At 45.6% G+C, this 18,743-nt stretch overlaps 1 protein-coding gene across 1 annotated transcript in view; it reads left to right on the forward strand.

The window, feature by feature from the left end:
- Positions 1 to 9,559, forward strand: part of ADAMTS18 (ADAM metallopeptidase with thrombospondin type 1 motif 18) — a 124,349-nt gene extending 114,790 nt beyond the window's left edge. Inside the window, exons 18-22 of the mRNA XM_045819213.1 lie at positions 848 to 1,052; positions 2,423 to 2,608; positions 4,429 to 4,641; positions 6,901 to 7,048; positions 9,372 to 9,559. Of these exons, the coding sequence (XP_045675169.1) occupies positions 848 to 1,052; positions 2,423 to 2,608; positions 4,429 to 4,641; positions 6,901 to 7,048; positions 9,372 to 9,487 (868 nt within the window). The 3' untranslated portion in view covers positions 9,488 to 9,559. The remainder of the gene's footprint in view (positions 1 to 847; positions 1,053 to 2,422; positions 2,609 to 4,428; positions 4,642 to 6,900; positions 7,049 to 9,371) is intronic.
- The last annotated feature ends 9,184 nt before the right edge of the window (positions 9,560 to 18,743 follow it).

An 18,743-nucleotide genomic window follows, 5' to 3' on the forward strand; every position in this document is an offset into this window, starting at 1 on the left:
ATGGCTCCAGTGTATTAATGATTATGTCTGATAGATCTTTTTAATGCTAGGTCTTCAAATGATAGAGTTTCGATTAATCAAAGTTATTGAAAAGGATTAATAGTTGATTCACCTTCACATAGAATTCAAGGCTCAGGCTGCTGTGGGAAAAGGTGGTCTGGCAATTTTTAAATAAAGAACACAAGGTTATATCTCTAGCTCATCAGTAAATTTTAAGACTAACCAGAGAATTAGGTGGCATAATTGCCTGCTTAGAAATGTCCTCTGTGAGGCCGCCCCTGAATGCACCCCTCTGCCCTACATGCATTACGTGCATGTGCACCCCACCCCACCCCCAGCCGATGGATTGCTCCTCCATGAACCTCACTCACTGTTGTGGTTTATGTTAACTACGATGGTGGCGATCATCAGGAAGCATTGTCTTTATTTGTTCACATATCTGCCTCGTCAGTGTGTTGTAGGCTCCTTAATGGAAAGAACATCGCCTCATTCCTTTTTCCAACCCTGATGCCTAGGAGAGTCCCTGGCACAAAGTTAGGATCCCAAGAAATTTGGCTGAATGACTGGATGGCTCAGATTTCCAAGTGGCACATGTTTCTTCCCCGGCAAGGGCAGGAATGTATTTTCCCCCAGAACTTTGCAGTGACTAGATGTGACACCCTATAGCTGGGCCACATTAGTGAGAACTTCAAAATCTGTAAAAGAAAAATTAGTAGGAATCTCCCTTATTGGTCCTAAAATTGACCTAAGGCTTCCACCAGGTGGTTAATGTTTCGCAGTAACTGCTTTGGAAGGTACGAGCCCAAGTCTGAGCTTCACTGGAGGTAATTTTGCTTTTCCCCGACAGCTGGAAGCCAGGCGAGTGGAGCGTGTGCAGCCGGCCGTGTGCAGGGGGCCAGCAGAGCCGGAAGATCCAGTGTGTCCAGAAGCAGCCCTTCCAGAAGGAGGCGGCCGTGCTGCACTCCCTCTGCCCGGTGAGCACACCCACCCAAGTGCAAGCCTGCAACAGCCACGCCTGCCCCCCGGAGTGGACCTCCGGGCCCTGGTCCCAGGTAACTGCGAGTTGTGGGTCTTGTTCCTCGTGGAAAATGATGGCAACAAAGATACAGGTGGCGTCTCTGCTTCCCAGGAGGCCATCAGCTGGTTTCACACCTGCCTTCCTGAGGGCCACACTGAGTTCATGTGAGAAATGTTGTCATTAACATTTTCAGTGATTCTCACACAACCTGCTGTTTGGGAATCTTTAGAAGTCCAGAAATTAGAGCCGTGTGGGGGCCCTGTAGGCTGGACTAGTAGCCCAGTGAGACAGCGTCCGAGTGCCAGAGGATTGGCCGGTGGAACAGGCAACTGAATTCGCCAAAACAAATGGAAAAGACAAATACAAAGGGTGAGGCATAAAAAGGAGATTTAACTGTTGCTTCGATGAGAGGAGGGGTTTGAAAGAATACAGAGAGGAGTTGGGCCTAAAGCTTGCTTTTGTCACCAACTCCCAGTGAAATGTAAAGTTATAAAGTTGGAAGAAGCATAGAACTACCTGTCACTCAGAGGTTCTCAAACAAGGGGGTACGTTTGCCCCCAGGGGGCATTCGGCAATGCCCGGAGACATGTTTGATTGTCACAGTGAGTGGGGGATGGGTACCACTGGTGAGGGAAACATCCTGCAGTAGACTGGACCGCTCCCCAGGATAAGAGTTACCTGGTCCAAATGGTGCTGAGGGTGAGAACTCTGCTCTGTAACAGCCCAGCCTCTGCTAAACTGCAGATGGGGAGACAATCTGGGGGAATAATACAATTTCAGGGGTTGTATGGCCTGAACCGTGAAGCCAGTGGCAGCCCGGGCCCCATTTCCGCCCTGCCCCCTCCAGCGCGCCTGCTGTCCGGTTGGTTCAGTTTAACAGTGCTCTGCTGTGTCCCGATCAGAGGTCAGAACAAGGTTCTGCTTGTCTTTTTTAATGACAGAACATTATGAAAAATGTTTTTTAATGTTACGAGTCTATCTGTTGGGGGAGTAAGCAGCTGGGAGTGGGGAGAAACATCTCCGAGCATACTTAGGTGTCCTTTAAAGTGAGGGCGTGTGTTCGCTTACCGCAGACGGGCAAACTCTGAGTCCTGTGTGGCGTTGAGTCGGGTCTCTGTCTGCAACTGGGAGTTGTAAATTACCGGAGGAGAATTCAGAGGGCTATTCTAGCCCAGTGCGCACGGCGGGTGTGGAGAGAGGACATGGGGCGTGCGGAGTGTCAGACAGGGACGTCAGCGTGGAAAGGAGCCTTACTGCATGGCGTTTACCCTGAATTTCACATGGAAATATTTTGAGAGTATTTTTAAAATTTCCTTTTTACTACTAAAAGCAAATATGCCTGAGAACCTGAAAATCATTCGAAATTAACATGCCAACGGCATTTTTTTTTTCCCCAATCTCAAGTGTTCCAAGACCTGCGGGCGAGGCGTGCGGAAACGCGCGGTGCTGTGCAGAAGCGCCTCCGCAGCGGAGGGCCTGCCGGACAGCCTGTGCGCAGGCGCCCCCAGGCCGGAGTCGCAGGAGGGCTGTGTCCTGGGCCGGTGCCCGAAGAACAGCCGGCTGCAGTGGGCCGCCTCCTCGTGGAGTGAGGTACGGGCCCGATGTACTGCTGGGTGCGGTGGCCTTGCTGCCGCTGTTCTAGCCCAGCTTAGGCACTTCCACCAGATGCTCGGAGCTTCTTTCCATTCAGCACACGTGTGCCAGGCACCTTCTGGTCAGTACTTCTTCATCAAGTATTGGTGAAGCAGCCATCACCCTGATTGGGCGGTGGAGGCGCAGAAACACGGGTCGGAGTGCGGAGTGCCGTGATGGGGTTGGTCACTCCACGGGGCAGCCGAGGTCCACCCAGCCCGAGATCAGGAGGAATCCTTGGCAGAAGAGGCTTTCCAGGGAGTGCGGGCCTGAAGGATGAGCAGGAATGGGGCAGAGGAGAGGCTGGGGAGAGCCTGTTCCAGTCCGAGGGTGAACACAGCACAGGGGACACGAGGGAACACACTCAGTGAGGAGGCAACAGGGGTGCACCGGGGCTGCCAAGGTCACCAGGGACAGAGCGGGAGGCCTCAGGTAACGGCCTAGAAATGTGTCCTGTAGACATGAGGAGCCAATTGACGTGCAAGTGAAGGAGTGGGACAGGCAGGTTTTCAGGTCGGAGAGAAGGGGAGCGGATGCGGAACAGGCAGAGGCGGGAGAGGCGCCTGCACAGCTGTCACCGTACTCTGGACTGAAGATGCAAGTGTGTCGGGGTGGAGAGAAGCGTCACCTTTGAGCGTTCCCAGAAAGGCCCCTTGGGACCTTCGGGAATTGTGTGAGCGAGGCTTGAAGATGCCTCCTGGGTTCTGATGTGGGAAACAGGAGAGAGGCAGCCGAGCTGGAAGTGGACTCTGGTAACCAGGGAGGCAAGGTCTCTGCTCTTAAGGAGTTCAGGGTCTGCTGAGGAAGACAGGTGGAGAAGGAGAAAAGGCCAACAGGGGGATGGGGAGGTACGGGGGGCGGGGTTTGTGTGTCAACAGCTGCGGCCCTTTCCATCAGCGCCCTTGCTCTCTGTCTAATGGTCCGTCTAGAGAATCGTGTGCATCTCTCTCAGTCCCACTCGCTTTCTCTAAGACATTAAAACCCTAGTGGCGGAATGCCTGGGCTTGGCCCAGACTTCCCATTTGAAAGCAGCTTCCAGGGTGCACTGTGGGTGTGCCCTGGGGCTCGCTGCTCACAGGGGCAGCTAAGCCTCACTTTCCTCCTCTGCACAAAGGAGCCAGCAGCGCTCACAGCTGCCACAGAGCTGCTGGGAGTAGGAAGCTCGGTCATCTTTTGTTGCTTATGGTCATTGCACCAATGCCGGTTCTTACTCCCTCAGCTCATCAAGGCCCTACACTTTATCCCATAATGATGTTTCAAACCCTTGGAACAAAAACCAGTTTTCTCATACTGATTTCCTCGGTCTCCATCCCCGCCCCAACTCTTTTTCTTGCCATAAGGTCAGGTTATATCTCAGCCAGCAGAGAGGTGGGGGGAAACTAGGGTTGTTCTTCCCACCCCAGAGCCTCTAACTCTCACCTGTGTGCCCCGCCTCACCGGCACAGATGCCCAACTTCTTGGGGCTCAGGCGGAGCTGGGCAGCCAAACAAATGCCCCACAGAGCCCCGATCCCATGCTCTGCCGCCTCATCTTGGTCCGGACTTTGCTCCCTCGAGTCCACAGGGGCAGACAGTGTCTCATTCTGGTTTTTGGTGCTGGTGAGCTCTGCGACGCTGGTTGTCTCACCTGTAGTGTGAGGGACCTGGTGCCATAGTTGTAGGGTCCTTGCGTGTGGTGGACCTGCCATCGTCCACTCCCTCTAGTTCCACGCAGACGGTACGTCCTCAGGTTGGAACACATCTGCTCTGCACACTCACGCCTCCTTTTTTGGCTCCTAGTGTTCCACGACCTGTGGTCTGGGCGTGAGGAAGAGGGAGATGAAGTGCAGCGAGAAGACCTTCCAGGGAAAGCTGATAACTTTCCCAGAGCGAAGGTGCCGCAACATTAAGAAGCCAAACCTGGACTTGGAGGAAACCTGCAACCGAGGGGCCTGTCCGGCTCGTTCGGGGTACAGTGTGGCAGCTGGATGGTACTCATCGCCATGGCAACAGGCAAGTACACACACATTTATGAGATTTCTATTTAAGTGAGATTCAAAAGGAGGCAGTCGCCATGGGCTGCTGTTAGAGACCTGGCCACAGGTACAAAACAAAGGCCTTACGTTCTTTGGCCCACCCACCACCTGTGTGGCCTGAAAGGTTACAGGATCTGTGAGCCTCAGTTTTCACATCTAAAGCAGTTGGAAGATACCTTGCAAGGTTTTTTTTGATGAATAAATAAGATAATATAAAGCACTCAGTACCCGGTTTGTCACATAGTGCTAATGTTCGCATTTGCCGCTGCTATTAAATCCACTGCTAGAGTTGGCTGCCTTCTAAAAGTCACAGTCTTAACTCATTTGGTTCTTATGTTTCCAAATAATATAATAATAGCTAGCCAACATTTGTCAAGCCATTGCTATACACTATGCTAAATGCTTTACATGCATTTGCTGTTCTCTCACTTCATCCTTTTAAAAGTCTTATTAGTGGATATTCTTGTCCCTATTTTGTAGCTGAGGCAGGAAAATCTCAGAGTTAGGCAGTTCAGCCAAGGACCCCCAGCTTTTTCATCTCATTATACATTCGTGCCACCCTTTTTCTCAGAAGGCTTAGGTAAAATGTTGGTCACATTGGTTTGGTTCTTATTGGCAGGAGTATGTGATGCTGTCTGAGAGAACAGCGTGTCCTCGGGAATCCAAAGCTGTCTTTTGGTGCTCGCAGCATTCCAGCCAACAGCGTGCACAGCTGTGCAAAGAACTCGCTGGCTCGGGATGCTGCCCACAACTCCCCGTGAAGTATAGGGGTGGGCGAGGTCCCGTTTGTCTGTATGTGCATGAATCTGTGTTTATATACACACTTTCCTGCATAGATATGCACACGTTTGTATGTGTATGGATTGTAAGTACACAGGTATGCATGCGGTTGACCCTGGGACAACATGGCTTTGAATTGTACAGGCCCACTTACACATGGATCTTTTCAATAGTTACCAGAAGTGCATTTTCTCTTCCTTATGATTTTCTTCATAACATTTTTCTCTGGCTGACTTTATCATAAGAATACAGTGTGTGTGTGTGTGTGTATATATATATATATATATATATATATATATATATATATATATATATATATATATATATATATGTGTGTGTGTGTGTGTGTATGTATATAACACAAAGTATGTGTTAATAGACTATGTTATCAATAAAGGTTCTAGTCAACAGTTGGCTATTAGTAGTTAAGCTTTGCAGGGAGTCAAAATTACACATGGATTTTCAACTGCACGGAGTGTCGATACCCCAAACCCATGCTGTTCCAGAGTCAGCTGTGTGTGTGTGTGAGAGAGAGAGAGTCTGGGAAGTGGCACACAGAGAAGAAATCAGCATGGCATTCTCTCTCCAGATTGGCACTGCACCTGTGTCCCAGGTGCACTACCTACAGCTATGGATTGCTTTTAAAAATTTTTATTATTTTACTCATTTAACAGATTTGGATTTTTATATGATTATGTAGATCAGTAAAGCATCGCCAGCATGCCAAATCTGTGTCCCTGGCCCATAAAATGTAAATGGTAATAAAATAAAAATGATTATATAGTGAAATTTAAAAAGCAAAATAAAAGCTCATCAATTTAAAGGGCTTTTTCTCTGACAATATTTTCTTATTTATCCTTTTGTTCAGACACACATGAAAATGTAAGAACATTGACAGCCCTTGCTAGTCATTTATTTTTCAGGAAAACACTACCTGGACAGTAGTAATGCGGACTGCTGGGAAGCAGCGTATCCACCATGCCAACCAGGAACTCGGCTGGGCACCGAGGGCTTGGTTCCAGAGCCCCTTGAGTATCGTTTCTTTTGCTGTCCTCACTTTGAACTATCCCCTCCACCACCGCATCTGCAGAGATTATTTGGAATTCTTTACATACTGTGATTAATTGCCTAGATGTGTCTGTATTTGTTTCTGCATTCTTAGGGCAGCTTCTGTATTTCTGGAAGCTCTCTTCTCTCTGAGTCACTTAACAGGGAGAGACACACTCTTGGGTGAGCTGGCATTAGCCTAAGACCCTTCTAATCAGGCCAAATGGCTCCCACATGTTAGAGGAGACTGTAGACAGTAAGCACACGTACCTGGCTCTGGATGGTTCGTTTTATCAACGGGCATCCTGGTAATGCCGTAAAGCATGGAGATCCTCTGACAGCACTGACCCTCAAAGGATACCATCCAGCTGAGTATTTCTGACTCCCTCCTCTTCTCCCTCTTCTGCAGTGCACAGTGACCTGTGGAGGAGGGGTCCAGACCCGATCCGTCCACTGTGTGCAGCAGGGCCGGCCTTCCGCTGGTTGTCTGCTCCGACAGAAACCTCCAGTGATGCGAGCCTGTAACACTAACTTTTGCCCAGCTCCTGAAAAGAGAGGTAAGGAGGACCCCACACTCCATCAATTTTACTAGTCTTCAGAGAATGTTTCAAAAACTCCTCCCGTTTGCTTGTGCAGGTTGTGTGTTCCACACCTCTAGGGGGCGCCCTTCACATCCAGGTCTACGGGAACAGTGCTCCTTGCAGGTGTATGAGGCACAAATCCAGGCAGTTCCTGCTCAGAATGATCTCATATGCAGGGAGATTTAATTATATGATAAGGCTTTTTAGTCATCAATTCTTACTTCGAAAGGGAGAAATGGTAATCTTGTGAGTCCATTTTTCTAAACTAAACTTTGACTGAACACGCACATGGAAAAGTAAGCACTGTGTGCCAGAGATAGAACTAATCAGTGGGAATGCCAGCATGAACAGGAATTGCCCTCAAGGAGCTCACATATTGAAAGGATAGATTAATTACAGACAATTAGAATGAATATGTATTATCCTAGGACTACAACTTAAATGTTCTCTTAGTTCAAAGGCAGTGCAGTGAGTGCTGATGGGAAAATGGGAAATTCAGTTATCCAAATAGACTACACCACTCCTCACGAGTGCAACCTCTTTCGAAGTAATCGGACAGCATGACATATTTTTTCAGCCTAATAGGATTTCCTTGGGCTAAAGAATCATGTATCTGCTGAGTTGTCTTTTTCTTTAATCACAGCTTTTCCAAGACTGTCCAGTCTTTTAGCCTACGCTGTCCAATTTGTGGTGAATCAGATTCAGGACTCTGACTCAATTCCCATCTCTCTCTCTCCATTGTTGTTTACCTACTTCTTCTACAGCCTTTGCTCCAGGCTCTGGGCATCACTGTCCCTTCCTCTGCTCTGCCCTGTCTTCTCTGAGGCTAGCACAAGACCAGAGGGCTAGTAACACGCAGTGGCCCCCAGCCAGGCCACATCTAGGCAATGCTGGAATTCTACAAACCTGCGGCTTTTCTCAGCAGAAAGCTAAGGAGTGGGAGTGGGGGAATATACACATTTTGGGCAAGTGGTCATGTTTTCCTAGACCATCTCCTCCTTTCTTCACTGTCAGTGATTTCAAATTTCCACCGTTTAGTCAGATGGCTCCAGACGCAATCACACATACAAAGACTGCAGGAATCTGGTCAGCCAATGCCAGAGCTACCTTCTACTCTGAGTGGCTGGGAGCTAATGGTGAATTTGGGGTAGAGGCATTACATGAACTGGCTTAAGGATCACGGGGGTCACTATGAGGTGGGATGTGTGTGTTAAAGGGAATTTTAGGCAGAGGAAGGAAGGCTTGAAGAACTAACCTCAGGCAGCTCTGAATCATAGAAAGGGAGGCTACCATCAAGAGCAGCAGGAGAGCTGAGAGTTTTGCGTGCTGTGACCAAAGGCACCGTGGAGAGCCACTGAAGGACAAACTCAGAAGGCAGTTGAGTAGATGCCCATGGCAATGTGGGCTTTGGGGAGAGTTGAAGATAAAGGCAACTCAAGGCTGGCACAGAGGAGGGGAGAACCATCCCAGCTGTGAATGAGAATAAGCACATAGCGGGTAGACCCTAAATGTTAAATAAAAAAATCCTTGAGAATCCAGTACAATGACTGGGCCCTAACTCCTTAAACATGTACTATGTTTACATAAAGAACATCTTACTTACAATTTCATGTGCATTCTGTGTCTCACAAGGCCCTTCTGGGTCACAGTCCCTGATGTCCAGTGTCCTACTTCTGATCCATAATCTCAGCTGCTGTCCTACTTAAAGAAGTTAGAAAGGACTGGTGTTGACGTACATTCACTTAGTTGCAAATTGGCTATGAGATTTACTTAAAACTACACAGTGCTGCAGCTGGGTCTCTAATAAAGGTGTCACAACTCCCAGTACATCGGGCTTCTTGTTCCCCAGAGTAATCTGCACAGACCAGCAGCAGCATCCGCTGTGTGCTTGTTAGAAGCACAGAACCCTAGTGCTCACCAGAGACCTTCTGAACCAGAACCCGTGGTTTCACAAGATCCTCCAGTGCTTTTAAATGTGCTGGTCTAGGTACTTCCCTTGGGTGCAAAATGGTACCTCCCAGGGTATTTGGGGAGGATCAGATAAGCTCTAGCTAGAGATGACTTTTTGTCTTAACATCCACTTTTCCTCTACCTGTTTAACTTTGGCTAAGGGTCATAGTCCCTTTCGATGTCTGAATGCTGCTTTCCCCTTCTTCCTGCCAAAGTCCTAATGGGGAAGAAGAAAAACCACTCAGAAGTTACAGGCAGGTGGATGCCAGGCCTTTGAGCTGCAGGGTTGTGCCTTCAGAAAAGAGCCTGAGCCTTTTCCTGACATGCTGAACCTGCTATCTCATTTCAGAGGATCCAGCCTGTGTAGATTTCTTTGGCTGGTGTCATCTGGTTCCTCAACACGGTGTCTGCAACCACAAATTTTATGGCAAGCAGTGCTGTAAGTCATGCACGAGGAAAAGCTGACCCCAGCCCACCCCCTGCTGCCCCTCCGGTGCCTGAGGGCCAGGGGCTCACCTTCCAGATCCGTGGTGGCTGAGGGCCGCAGCAGCTCACCAGTGGTCTACGGCGTGGAGGGGCCCACTCCGAAGAACAGGTGGGCTTCTTTTCCAGTTCCCCCGAGCACATGGTACTCTGAAGCACTTGAAAACGGGAAGCGACGACAAATCCGACAGAGAAACAAAAATGAAAACGATGTGGATTTGCACTGTGTGCATGGAAGGAGTGAGGAGTCACACTGAGATAGGTCAACTTTGAGTTTGGTCAAAGTGAGAATCCGGCCAACTTTGGACACATCCTCTTTGGCATCTGAAAGGGTTCCGTGGCAAAGACATCAGTTTTGGAAAGGCCCTTTATGACTTCAGGTCGTAGGCTGAGAGTTGGAGGATTGGACACAGACGGAACGTTTACTTGGAGCTCACGGTTTGGCTGGAGCTGTGGACATGCCAGGCCAGGAGCTGGCCAGGAAGCCCACTGGTGCTCACGGTGGTGCTTGCTGCTGGACGGGCAGGCATCACGTTATGTTTATTTAGTGTGAGTGTGTTTTTATTATTTTGTTTAAAGTATATTCTGCTTATAGAGAGTCTCCAAGACTAAAATTCACAACTTGAAAAGGAATATTCTAAAAACATGGCAACATGGACTATTTAAGATTGCCGTTTCATTGAAATTCACACTCTGGGGATAAAAAACAAAAGCTCATAAGAAGGGTAAATATTAATGCCCCACACATTATATCAACCTCGTAACTTTTGGTGCTAGACAGGATCCTCTAGTCTGTTCTTTGGGAATCAGAATTGGTGAAATGTTTATTTCTGGTAAAAATCTAGGAGGGGTTAAATAGCAGTGTGCTGAAAGAGAGGAGGCCATTATTTGTAATGCTCCCTACTTATTATCATAGCTGCTTGGAAAATTAAAGGCCACTTGTGGGTTTTCTTCCTACCAACTGACATGTTTAAATTTGCCCTAGGATTTCGTTTACAAGAAAAAAGTCATCATGGCAAGAGCGAAGTCCATCTGTCTTCTTGCTACATTAATATTAATAAATCATAATATGGCAAAACTGTTCAATGAATAAGTGTATTTTCCAATCTTTCAGGTGATATTTTCAGTCTTCAAAGGCCAGCTGTCGGTTGGCACTAATGAGCTTAAAATTGTTCTCAATTGCAAAAACACCACACTAATTTGCCAAAACCAAAGTAACTTACAAGACGGAGTCCTCCTGTAATTTTTTGAGCTGTGGTTATAAAGGACGTATTTATATAATTCTACCCTAGTCCTCAATTTTTTGATGAATGTAACCCAGTTTTACTGCTTTAAAAAATTTCGATTCAAACAAGGGTTTGCCAGCTCAGCACAACCAACTGGACAGCGGTCCGTGGAACTCGGGGCCTCCCTGGTTCCCACTCTCACTGAACCATGCGCTCTCAAACCTCAGAGATATTGTCTCAGCTCTCTTGGCCTAGAACAGTGGTCATTTTATCATCAGAAAAAAGATGTATACATCACCACCCTTGATGAATTACAAGTTATTTCTTTATATAATTATCATTTTATTATTTTATGGAGAAATTAATTTATTAATAGCCTATTGTTATGTGTTCTCACTTGCTTCTCTGATATTAATTCTGAAGAAAAGTGTTGAATAAAACCATGGGTTATGGAGAAAAGTCAAAATATATGTATAATATTTAATTATTTTATAAGTTTTATAATAAAGTGTTCTGTTTCTTTATCTCTTAAACTTGTTAAGTTCTTGAATAAATTAGTGAGAAGTCAGTTATTTCCAAGGTGATTTAACTGTATAAATGATTAATTTTTCAGTGAAAAGTTGAGAAATTTTTAGGGGGGAGAGAGATTAATGAATTTTCCTGTTTGTGTATGATAAAAACTATCAAGCCTTGAGATGAAATAGATGACATATTTACTGTCTTATAAGGATACTAAATTATTTTTTTCTACTCTAACGATCGTGTAAACATTTATGGAAATCATCCAAGTTAGTTAGATAAACCTACCATAAATGTAGCTGGTTTTCATTCTAGTAAAATTGTTTTTGCAAAGAGAAAGAGAGAAGGGAGGAAGAAGGAAGGAAAAAACAACCCTAAATAACAGACCAGAAATAAACCCATGCCTAATATGTTCCATTAATCCACAACACAGGAGGACTCATTATATAAAGACAGTCTCTTCAGTAGTGTTGGGGAAACTGGACAGATATGGGGAAAAAAAAATTAAATGACCACTTTCTTACACCATATACAAAAATAAACTCTAAAGACTGAAATGTAAACCCCAAACCATAAAGCGCCTAGAAGACAAAATAGGGAGTAAACTCTTTGACATCACTCTTAGTAATGTTTTTTGGCTATGTCATAGCAAGCAAAGAAACATCAAACTGAAAAGGTTTTGCACAATGAAGGAAACCAACAAAATAAAAAGACGACCTACTAAATGGGAGTAGATACTTCTGGGAAGGGGTTAATATCCAAAATATATATATATTTAAAAAAAACACAATTTAACACCAGAAAAAAAAACCCAAACCATGATTAAAATATGGGCAGAGGACCTGCATAGACACTCCTCCAAAGAGGATGCACAGATGTCCCCTAGACACATGAAAAGATGCTCAACATCACAAGTCATCCGAGAAATGCAAATTAACACCACAATGCAGTGTCACTTTATACCAGTCAGAATGGCTGTCATCAATAAATCAGTGAACAAGTGCTGGTGAGGATGTGGAGTGAAGAGAATTCCCGTGCACTGTTGGTGGGATTACAAACTGGTGTGGCCACTGTGAAAAACAATATGGAGGTTCCTCAAAAATTAAAAATAGAACTGGCATACTGACCCAGCAATTCCACTCCTGGTTGTTTATCTGAAGAAATCGAAAGCTCCAACTTGAAAAGATATGTGCACCCACCCATTCATTGCAGCACTGTTCGCAGTAGCCAAGATAGGGAAGCTACCTAACTGTCCAACGATAGATGAATGGATAAAGAAGGGGCACAATGGAATATTACTCAGCCATAAAAAAAAATGAAGTCTTAGCCCTGGCTGGCGTAGCTCAGTGGATTGAGCATGGGCTTCGAACCAAAGTGTCGCAGGTTCAATTCCCAGCCAGGGCACATGCCTGGGTTGCAAGCCATGACCCCCAGCAACTGCACATTGATGTTTCTCTATCTCCTTCCCTTCCCTCTCTAAAAATAAATAAATAAAATCTTAAAAAAAAATTAAAAAATGAAGTCTTAACATTTGGGACAGCATGGATGGATCTAGGGGGTATTATGCTAAGTGAAATAAGTCAGACAGAGGAAGACAAATACCGTATGATTTCACTTATATGTGGAATCTAAAAAAACAAAATGAACAAACAAAGCAGAAAAACTCATAGATCCAGAGAACAAACTGATAGTTGCCAGACAGAAGGGAAGTTTGGAGAGTGGGTAAAAATGGTGCAGACGTTTAGTAGTATACATTGGCAGTTAAACAGTCCCAGGGATGTGAAGCACAGCGTAGGGAATACGGTCAATAATGTCATAATAACCATGTGTGGTGCCAGATGGGTGCCAGACTGATGGGGGTAATGACTTAATAAATTACATAAATGTCTAATCACTGTGTTGTACACTTGAAGCTGAATCACTGTTGTATGTCAACTGTAACTGAAAAACAAAAAATATTTTTAAAAGATGAAAGAATAGAAAACCGGAAAGCATAAAGAAATTGCATGTGTTCCCTTGGCTGGTCTTCCTCAGACCAGAGTCTAAGGCACAGGTGGCAAACACAAGGCCCGCGGGCCGAGTCCAGCCCTCCACGTTGTTTTATCCGGCCAGGCACCTTGTTTCTACTGGGGGGCAGCACTGAGCTCTCACTGAACTGTTAAGGAGTAGTTACATGTATACAGTCCTCAAATTACATTCGGCCCTTTGAAGGCAACCGAGAGGCTGATGTGGCCCCCCGTGAAAATGAGTTCCATGCTCCTGGCCTGAGGGAAAGGTGATGAGCTGTAATTGGAGATAAAGCCCAGAGCTGGGCCATCAACCCCAAAAGAAACAATCTTCAAAAAAAAAAATCAAAGAAGTAGAGCTTCATTTACGAATTCTAATTCTAAAGGTGGGCCCTGCCCCACTTTAGCTGCAGTGAATTTATTTACCAGAATGTAGTATTTCACAGTCCCCTACCTATAATTTTCTAAAATTTGCACATAATCGCGCCATTCTGGATCATTCTGGGCCATGATTACAAATTTTATATACAATCCTTTTTAGTGACTACGACATCAAGTCCTTGTGTAATCATCCATTTCTTTTCCTACAAAACATTCAAATTCTTTTAAAAAACTAAAAAAGCAATTTTTCTCAGGTTTTTCAAATTTTCAGTCATCAGATCAACAGAGAATAAAAACTATCCAGGCAAAGTGAATCCAATTGACCCGAATAAAAAATATTTTTCCCTGAATATATGATTACATATATATAATATGTAAATCATGTATGCCTATATAATTATAAAATATATTTAAGAGGATTTTATATGAATTATTGCTAATTGGAAAACATAATAAAAAGAAATTCAGTTAAAGATGAAAAATGGTATAAATGGCAGAAAATGTCTTTATACAATTAGGTAATAGAATATTATTAATAAAAGTAACCATACGCTAGCACTTACGGGGTACCAAGCACTGTGCTAATAAGCTCTTTACGTGTTACCTCATTGCATCCTCACAAAAGCCTGCTTAGGAAGTCAGTGGAATCTTCCCCTTGCAGATGAGGACTCTGGGTTCAGACATTTGGCCCAGATGCACATGGCCATCCAGTGATGGGTCAGGGTTCCAACTCAGGTCTGTTGGACTCAAACGGCTGGCACTCTCGTCACTGTGCCACATTGCCCTGGGAGAGATGAAATAAAAAGGACCTGTAGTCCTCAGAACTCCATGCGTGTGAAGAGGATCAATAACCAGATGGTCATTGGTGATGAATTATGGGCGGAGCTGGGACGGCCTCAGATGGGGAATTGGGAATGGGAGGCCATGCATTCCCACTTAGCTGGTCTTCTCAGTACAGGATACTTAGAGGCTCATTGCATAACTGTCTTTATCCTCTAATAACTGCTTCTGTCTGGGATGATAGTGTTTCCTGAGCAACAGAATCTGAGCAACTGGAGCCTACAATGTCAAATCCATTAGCATCAAGAGAGATCGAGTAGGAGGGAGTGGGGAACAGCACCCTTGGCGTGGGTTCTGTATGCTAGCTGGAGGGGAGGATGACCTCACAGCAGCTGTACCACACAAGGAATGCTTAAGGAATTAATAGCATGGAACCCATTATTGCTAAATGCAACAAAGAAAAGGCCATTTACTTATGTTCTAGTGGGTTTATTTTAGTAATGAAAAGTATATACTGTAAGTCCTCACTGAATGTCATCAGTGGGTTCTGTGACATTAAGTGAAATGACATGGGCTTATAGACAATAACAGGAGTGCATTTCCTACAGCATCTCACCAAGGTTATAACAAACAATGTTGAGTGAAAGGGTAGTATTCGAGAACCTGCTGTGTATGAATTGCATGTTTTGTCTGCCTTACCTTATCTTTCCCAGTAGATCTGACGTCCTTGAACACTTCCACAGCCTTAGCTGGTACTAAGGATCTTCACCTGAAGTACCTTCCGTCAGCACCCCCAGATCCAGGTCACTGTGTGTCCCCTCCAGGGAGACCGCGGGCAGAGTGATGCTTGCATGGCTGTCATTCATTAGTACTGTGTTCAGTTTCCCTGCAAACAAGCACAGAACACCCCTGCCAGATTTCTAATTTATTGACTTAAGTAAATCATTATTTCATCTAGTAAAATATTATTGAAAAGCAAGTTTATTATTCAAGTAATTTTACATGTTTAAAAAAATTTTTATTGTCAATTACAGTAAACTTTTTATAACTCCTTGAAATGGAAAATATGTATTATTTGCCATAAATAGAAAGTAGCTATAAATGTACTAAATAATACTAACATTTGTTAATTTTAATTAAAAATAAAATATTGTCACTATAATTGGTTTACAGAATTCATACTGAAAAAAGAGTCCTCAGTGGAGGACAAGGGACCTGCATGCAGCTCCTCAGGGACAGTCCGTTCAGCATCACTGAGCTTCAGAGAAAGATGGAATTTCCTGTCAACGAGATTGTCTTGAGTCCCGATTTATACTTGTACATAGGAACGGTATATTATGTTTATTAACTGTACCTTTGCTGATAGAGTGAGACACTGAGAATTGTGGGATCAGTGACTGTGGTTCAACAAATTTTTGCTGTAGAGAAGCCATCAGGAGCGATATCCAGAATCGATTTTCCTGAATGTGTCCAGTTATGTGTTAGGTTCTGCAGAGTAACGCCAAGTCTCCTTACCCACGCACAACCACCATTGTGTCTGAATAGTATGAAGAGATACTTCGAGGTACATCCAAGTGTTTTCCTAAACTGTGTTTAGTGATTATCACAGTTGAGTTCATAGGCCATTCAGTGCCTGAAAGTAATTTAATATTGTTGGTTCCCTTAATGGACAAAGGAGGTGCAAGGAGTGTTTCCAGCATCCTAACTGGGCTGAGAAAGAGGCACCGCTGTCTAGGGAAAGGAAGTCCTGTAGGCCATGTCTCCCCAGGCCCCTCTGCTCCTTCCCACCCCTCTCCTCTTCTCTTCCTCCCTGCACTGCCCCGGCCTCCCCACCAAGGCTACCTATGCCTACACAGGTCAGGTCACCTGCCATGACCTAGTGTGGCACCGAGATACCCATGCCACCTGCTGGCAGACCGCTCCAGATGAATGCCTAGTGCTCCTTAACCGTCTGTGGCCATGGCCAACAGCCTTTCTAAAGCTGGTGCACAGCACGAAGAATGGCACTTCCGCTGGAGTAAGCAAGCAGTCAGAGCCCTTGGGGCAGATGCTCTCTGCAGGTGAGCCAGGGCCAGGGGCTATTCCTGCCCAAGACGAGGCCCAGACAGGTTTCCCTCTGACTCCCTCCTCTCTCTTTTACGTGACTGGAGCACAGAAAGGACAGCGAGGCCTGCTCTTGGACAAAGGCCTAGCCAGCTCCCCCGTTCTGGTGCTCTCATTCCACATGCTGTGCGGCCGAGTGCCTCCCCTTTCTTGGAAGGAGGGTCCTCTCTCCCCTGCCCTGCCCCCTTTGGAAACAAGTTGAAGCTACACATCAGGACAATAGTTTCTAAATAACTAGTAAAATCACAATCACAAGAATATTTTACAAAAAATTCCCAGGCCCCATTTTATAAATGTAATTACTGTATTTTTTGTATTATAAGGTACACCCCCCAATTTGGGAGAAAAGGGGGGGTGTCTTATAGTCTGAATGTAGCTTACCCAGCTCATTGTGTTGGGGCTAATTGATGGTGGAGCAGTGTCACACGTTATTCAATATTTTACCACATTTTTTGCTTCAAAAATTATTTTTCCTATTTTTCTCCTCTAAAACCTAGGTGCGTTTTATGGTCCAGTGCATCTTATAGTCCAAAAAATACAGTAATTAAGCTTGGGGTAGAGACTAGGAATTCATATTTTGAAAGACATTCAAGTTTCTCAAAGAACAGTCAGTCTCAGAACCACTCGTCTAAGGCAAGTAAAGAAGCACTTTGGGTCTGCCTGCCTTGTGTGGGCAAAGGAGTCCCCTTGGCACCACCCCCTCTGGTGCAGCTCTGGGGTGATGGGGGCCAAACTCTGCTAACAGTAAAGGGGCCTGGGCCCACTCTCATCCTCTGCCTGCAGGTTTCGCAGGGGAGCTCTCGGGGTGGTGAATAACGGGTCGGGAGGAGGACTCCCAGGCAGGAACCAGCGCCCTGGTCACCTTTCTCTCAGATTCTCCTCATCCCCAAGCACGTCAGGAGCCTTCAGCAGGGTGTGGGGGGTGGTGGGTCGGCAGGATGGAGGGCAACTGGCCATTTTCCTCAGTCAAGCACCCACATGCAAGAGCTAGTGCACTGTGGTGGTGATGGGTTTTTTTGTTTGTTTGTCTGGTTTTTTAAGGAAAAAGCATACAATAGAAAAACCAGTGAAATCCTTACCAGAAAGTGTCTTCTGGCAAATGACTCCTAGGACCTTGTGGGGGTGTATGTAAAAACCCGCAGTGCACGAAAACAGTTGTGCTCCTGAGGTCCAGAGTCAGGGCAGAATGAAAGCTCCTGTCCTGCTCCCTGCCCGGTCCTTAGGTGCCAAGGGGTAAATTATCCATTTTTATGAATTAGGCCAGCTGTTCCTTTCTTATGAATTGTCAGAAATGCACTGGCTGGCCCAACGGAATGACTGTCGTGAATTTATCTCTTGTCCCATGGAAGACAGAAGAAACGACATCTTTGAGAATATGGGGAGGAAGTGTTAGACTGGTGGTTTTTGATCATACTAAAGTGAAAGCAAGTTTATGTCATGGATTTTGCTGTTATGAGTCTTTAATTTTTCTTGTTTAATGGCTAATTTCACTAATTTACAAGGTATGTTTTTGAAGATTGAGTCAAGATATTTAAAATAGACATGTCTGGACTTGAACTTAAGACAGCACAGTAGGTAACTCTGTGCTTGCCTCCTCCCACGACCGCATCCAAATTACAACTAAATTGTATAGCCACCACCGTAGGGAAACCCCCGAAGGCTAGCTGAACAGAAGTATTATCACTATCAGAGAAGAGCCACAAGGAGACCGGTAGGGGGATGAAGTTGCAGAGTGGGCAGGTCACACACCCACAGTGTGGAGGGACCGAGAATCGGGAGGGAGGGCAGCTCAAGCTGGGGAGGACCCCCTTGAAGGGTGAGGGGTCCCAGCCCTCCACTGGGCTCCACACCGAGGGTGTCAGTGCCAGGAAGAGGAGCCCCCATAGCCTCTGGCTGGGAAAACCAGCAGGGATTGTGTCTGAGACAGACAAAGGGATGCTAGAGACCAAGGCTCTTCTCTTAAAGGGGCCGCCAAGTGCCGGGTGAAATCCAAGCAGAAACAGATCTTGTTCCTAACCCAAAGGAGCTCATACTTAAACATATGAGAACAGGCCAAGAAATTCAGGTGGTTAGAGCACTGTCCTGAGTCACCAAGGTTGTGGGTTTAGTCCCCAGACAGGACACAGACAAGAATCAATTAGTGATTGCACAAATAAGTGGAATAATAAATCCATTTCTCTCTCCCCTACCCCACACACCAAATCGATAAATTTGGGGGGGAAG

The sequence above is a fragment of the Phyllostomus hastatus genome, unplaced genomic scaffold (assembly GCF_019186645.2).
Source record: "Phyllostomus hastatus isolate PE091 unplaced genomic scaffold, TTU_PhHast_1.1 phas_scaffold_345, whole genome shotgun sequence".
Classification (NCBI taxonomy): Eukaryota; Metazoa; Chordata; class Mammalia; order Chiroptera; family Phyllostomidae; genus Phyllostomus; species Phyllostomus hastatus.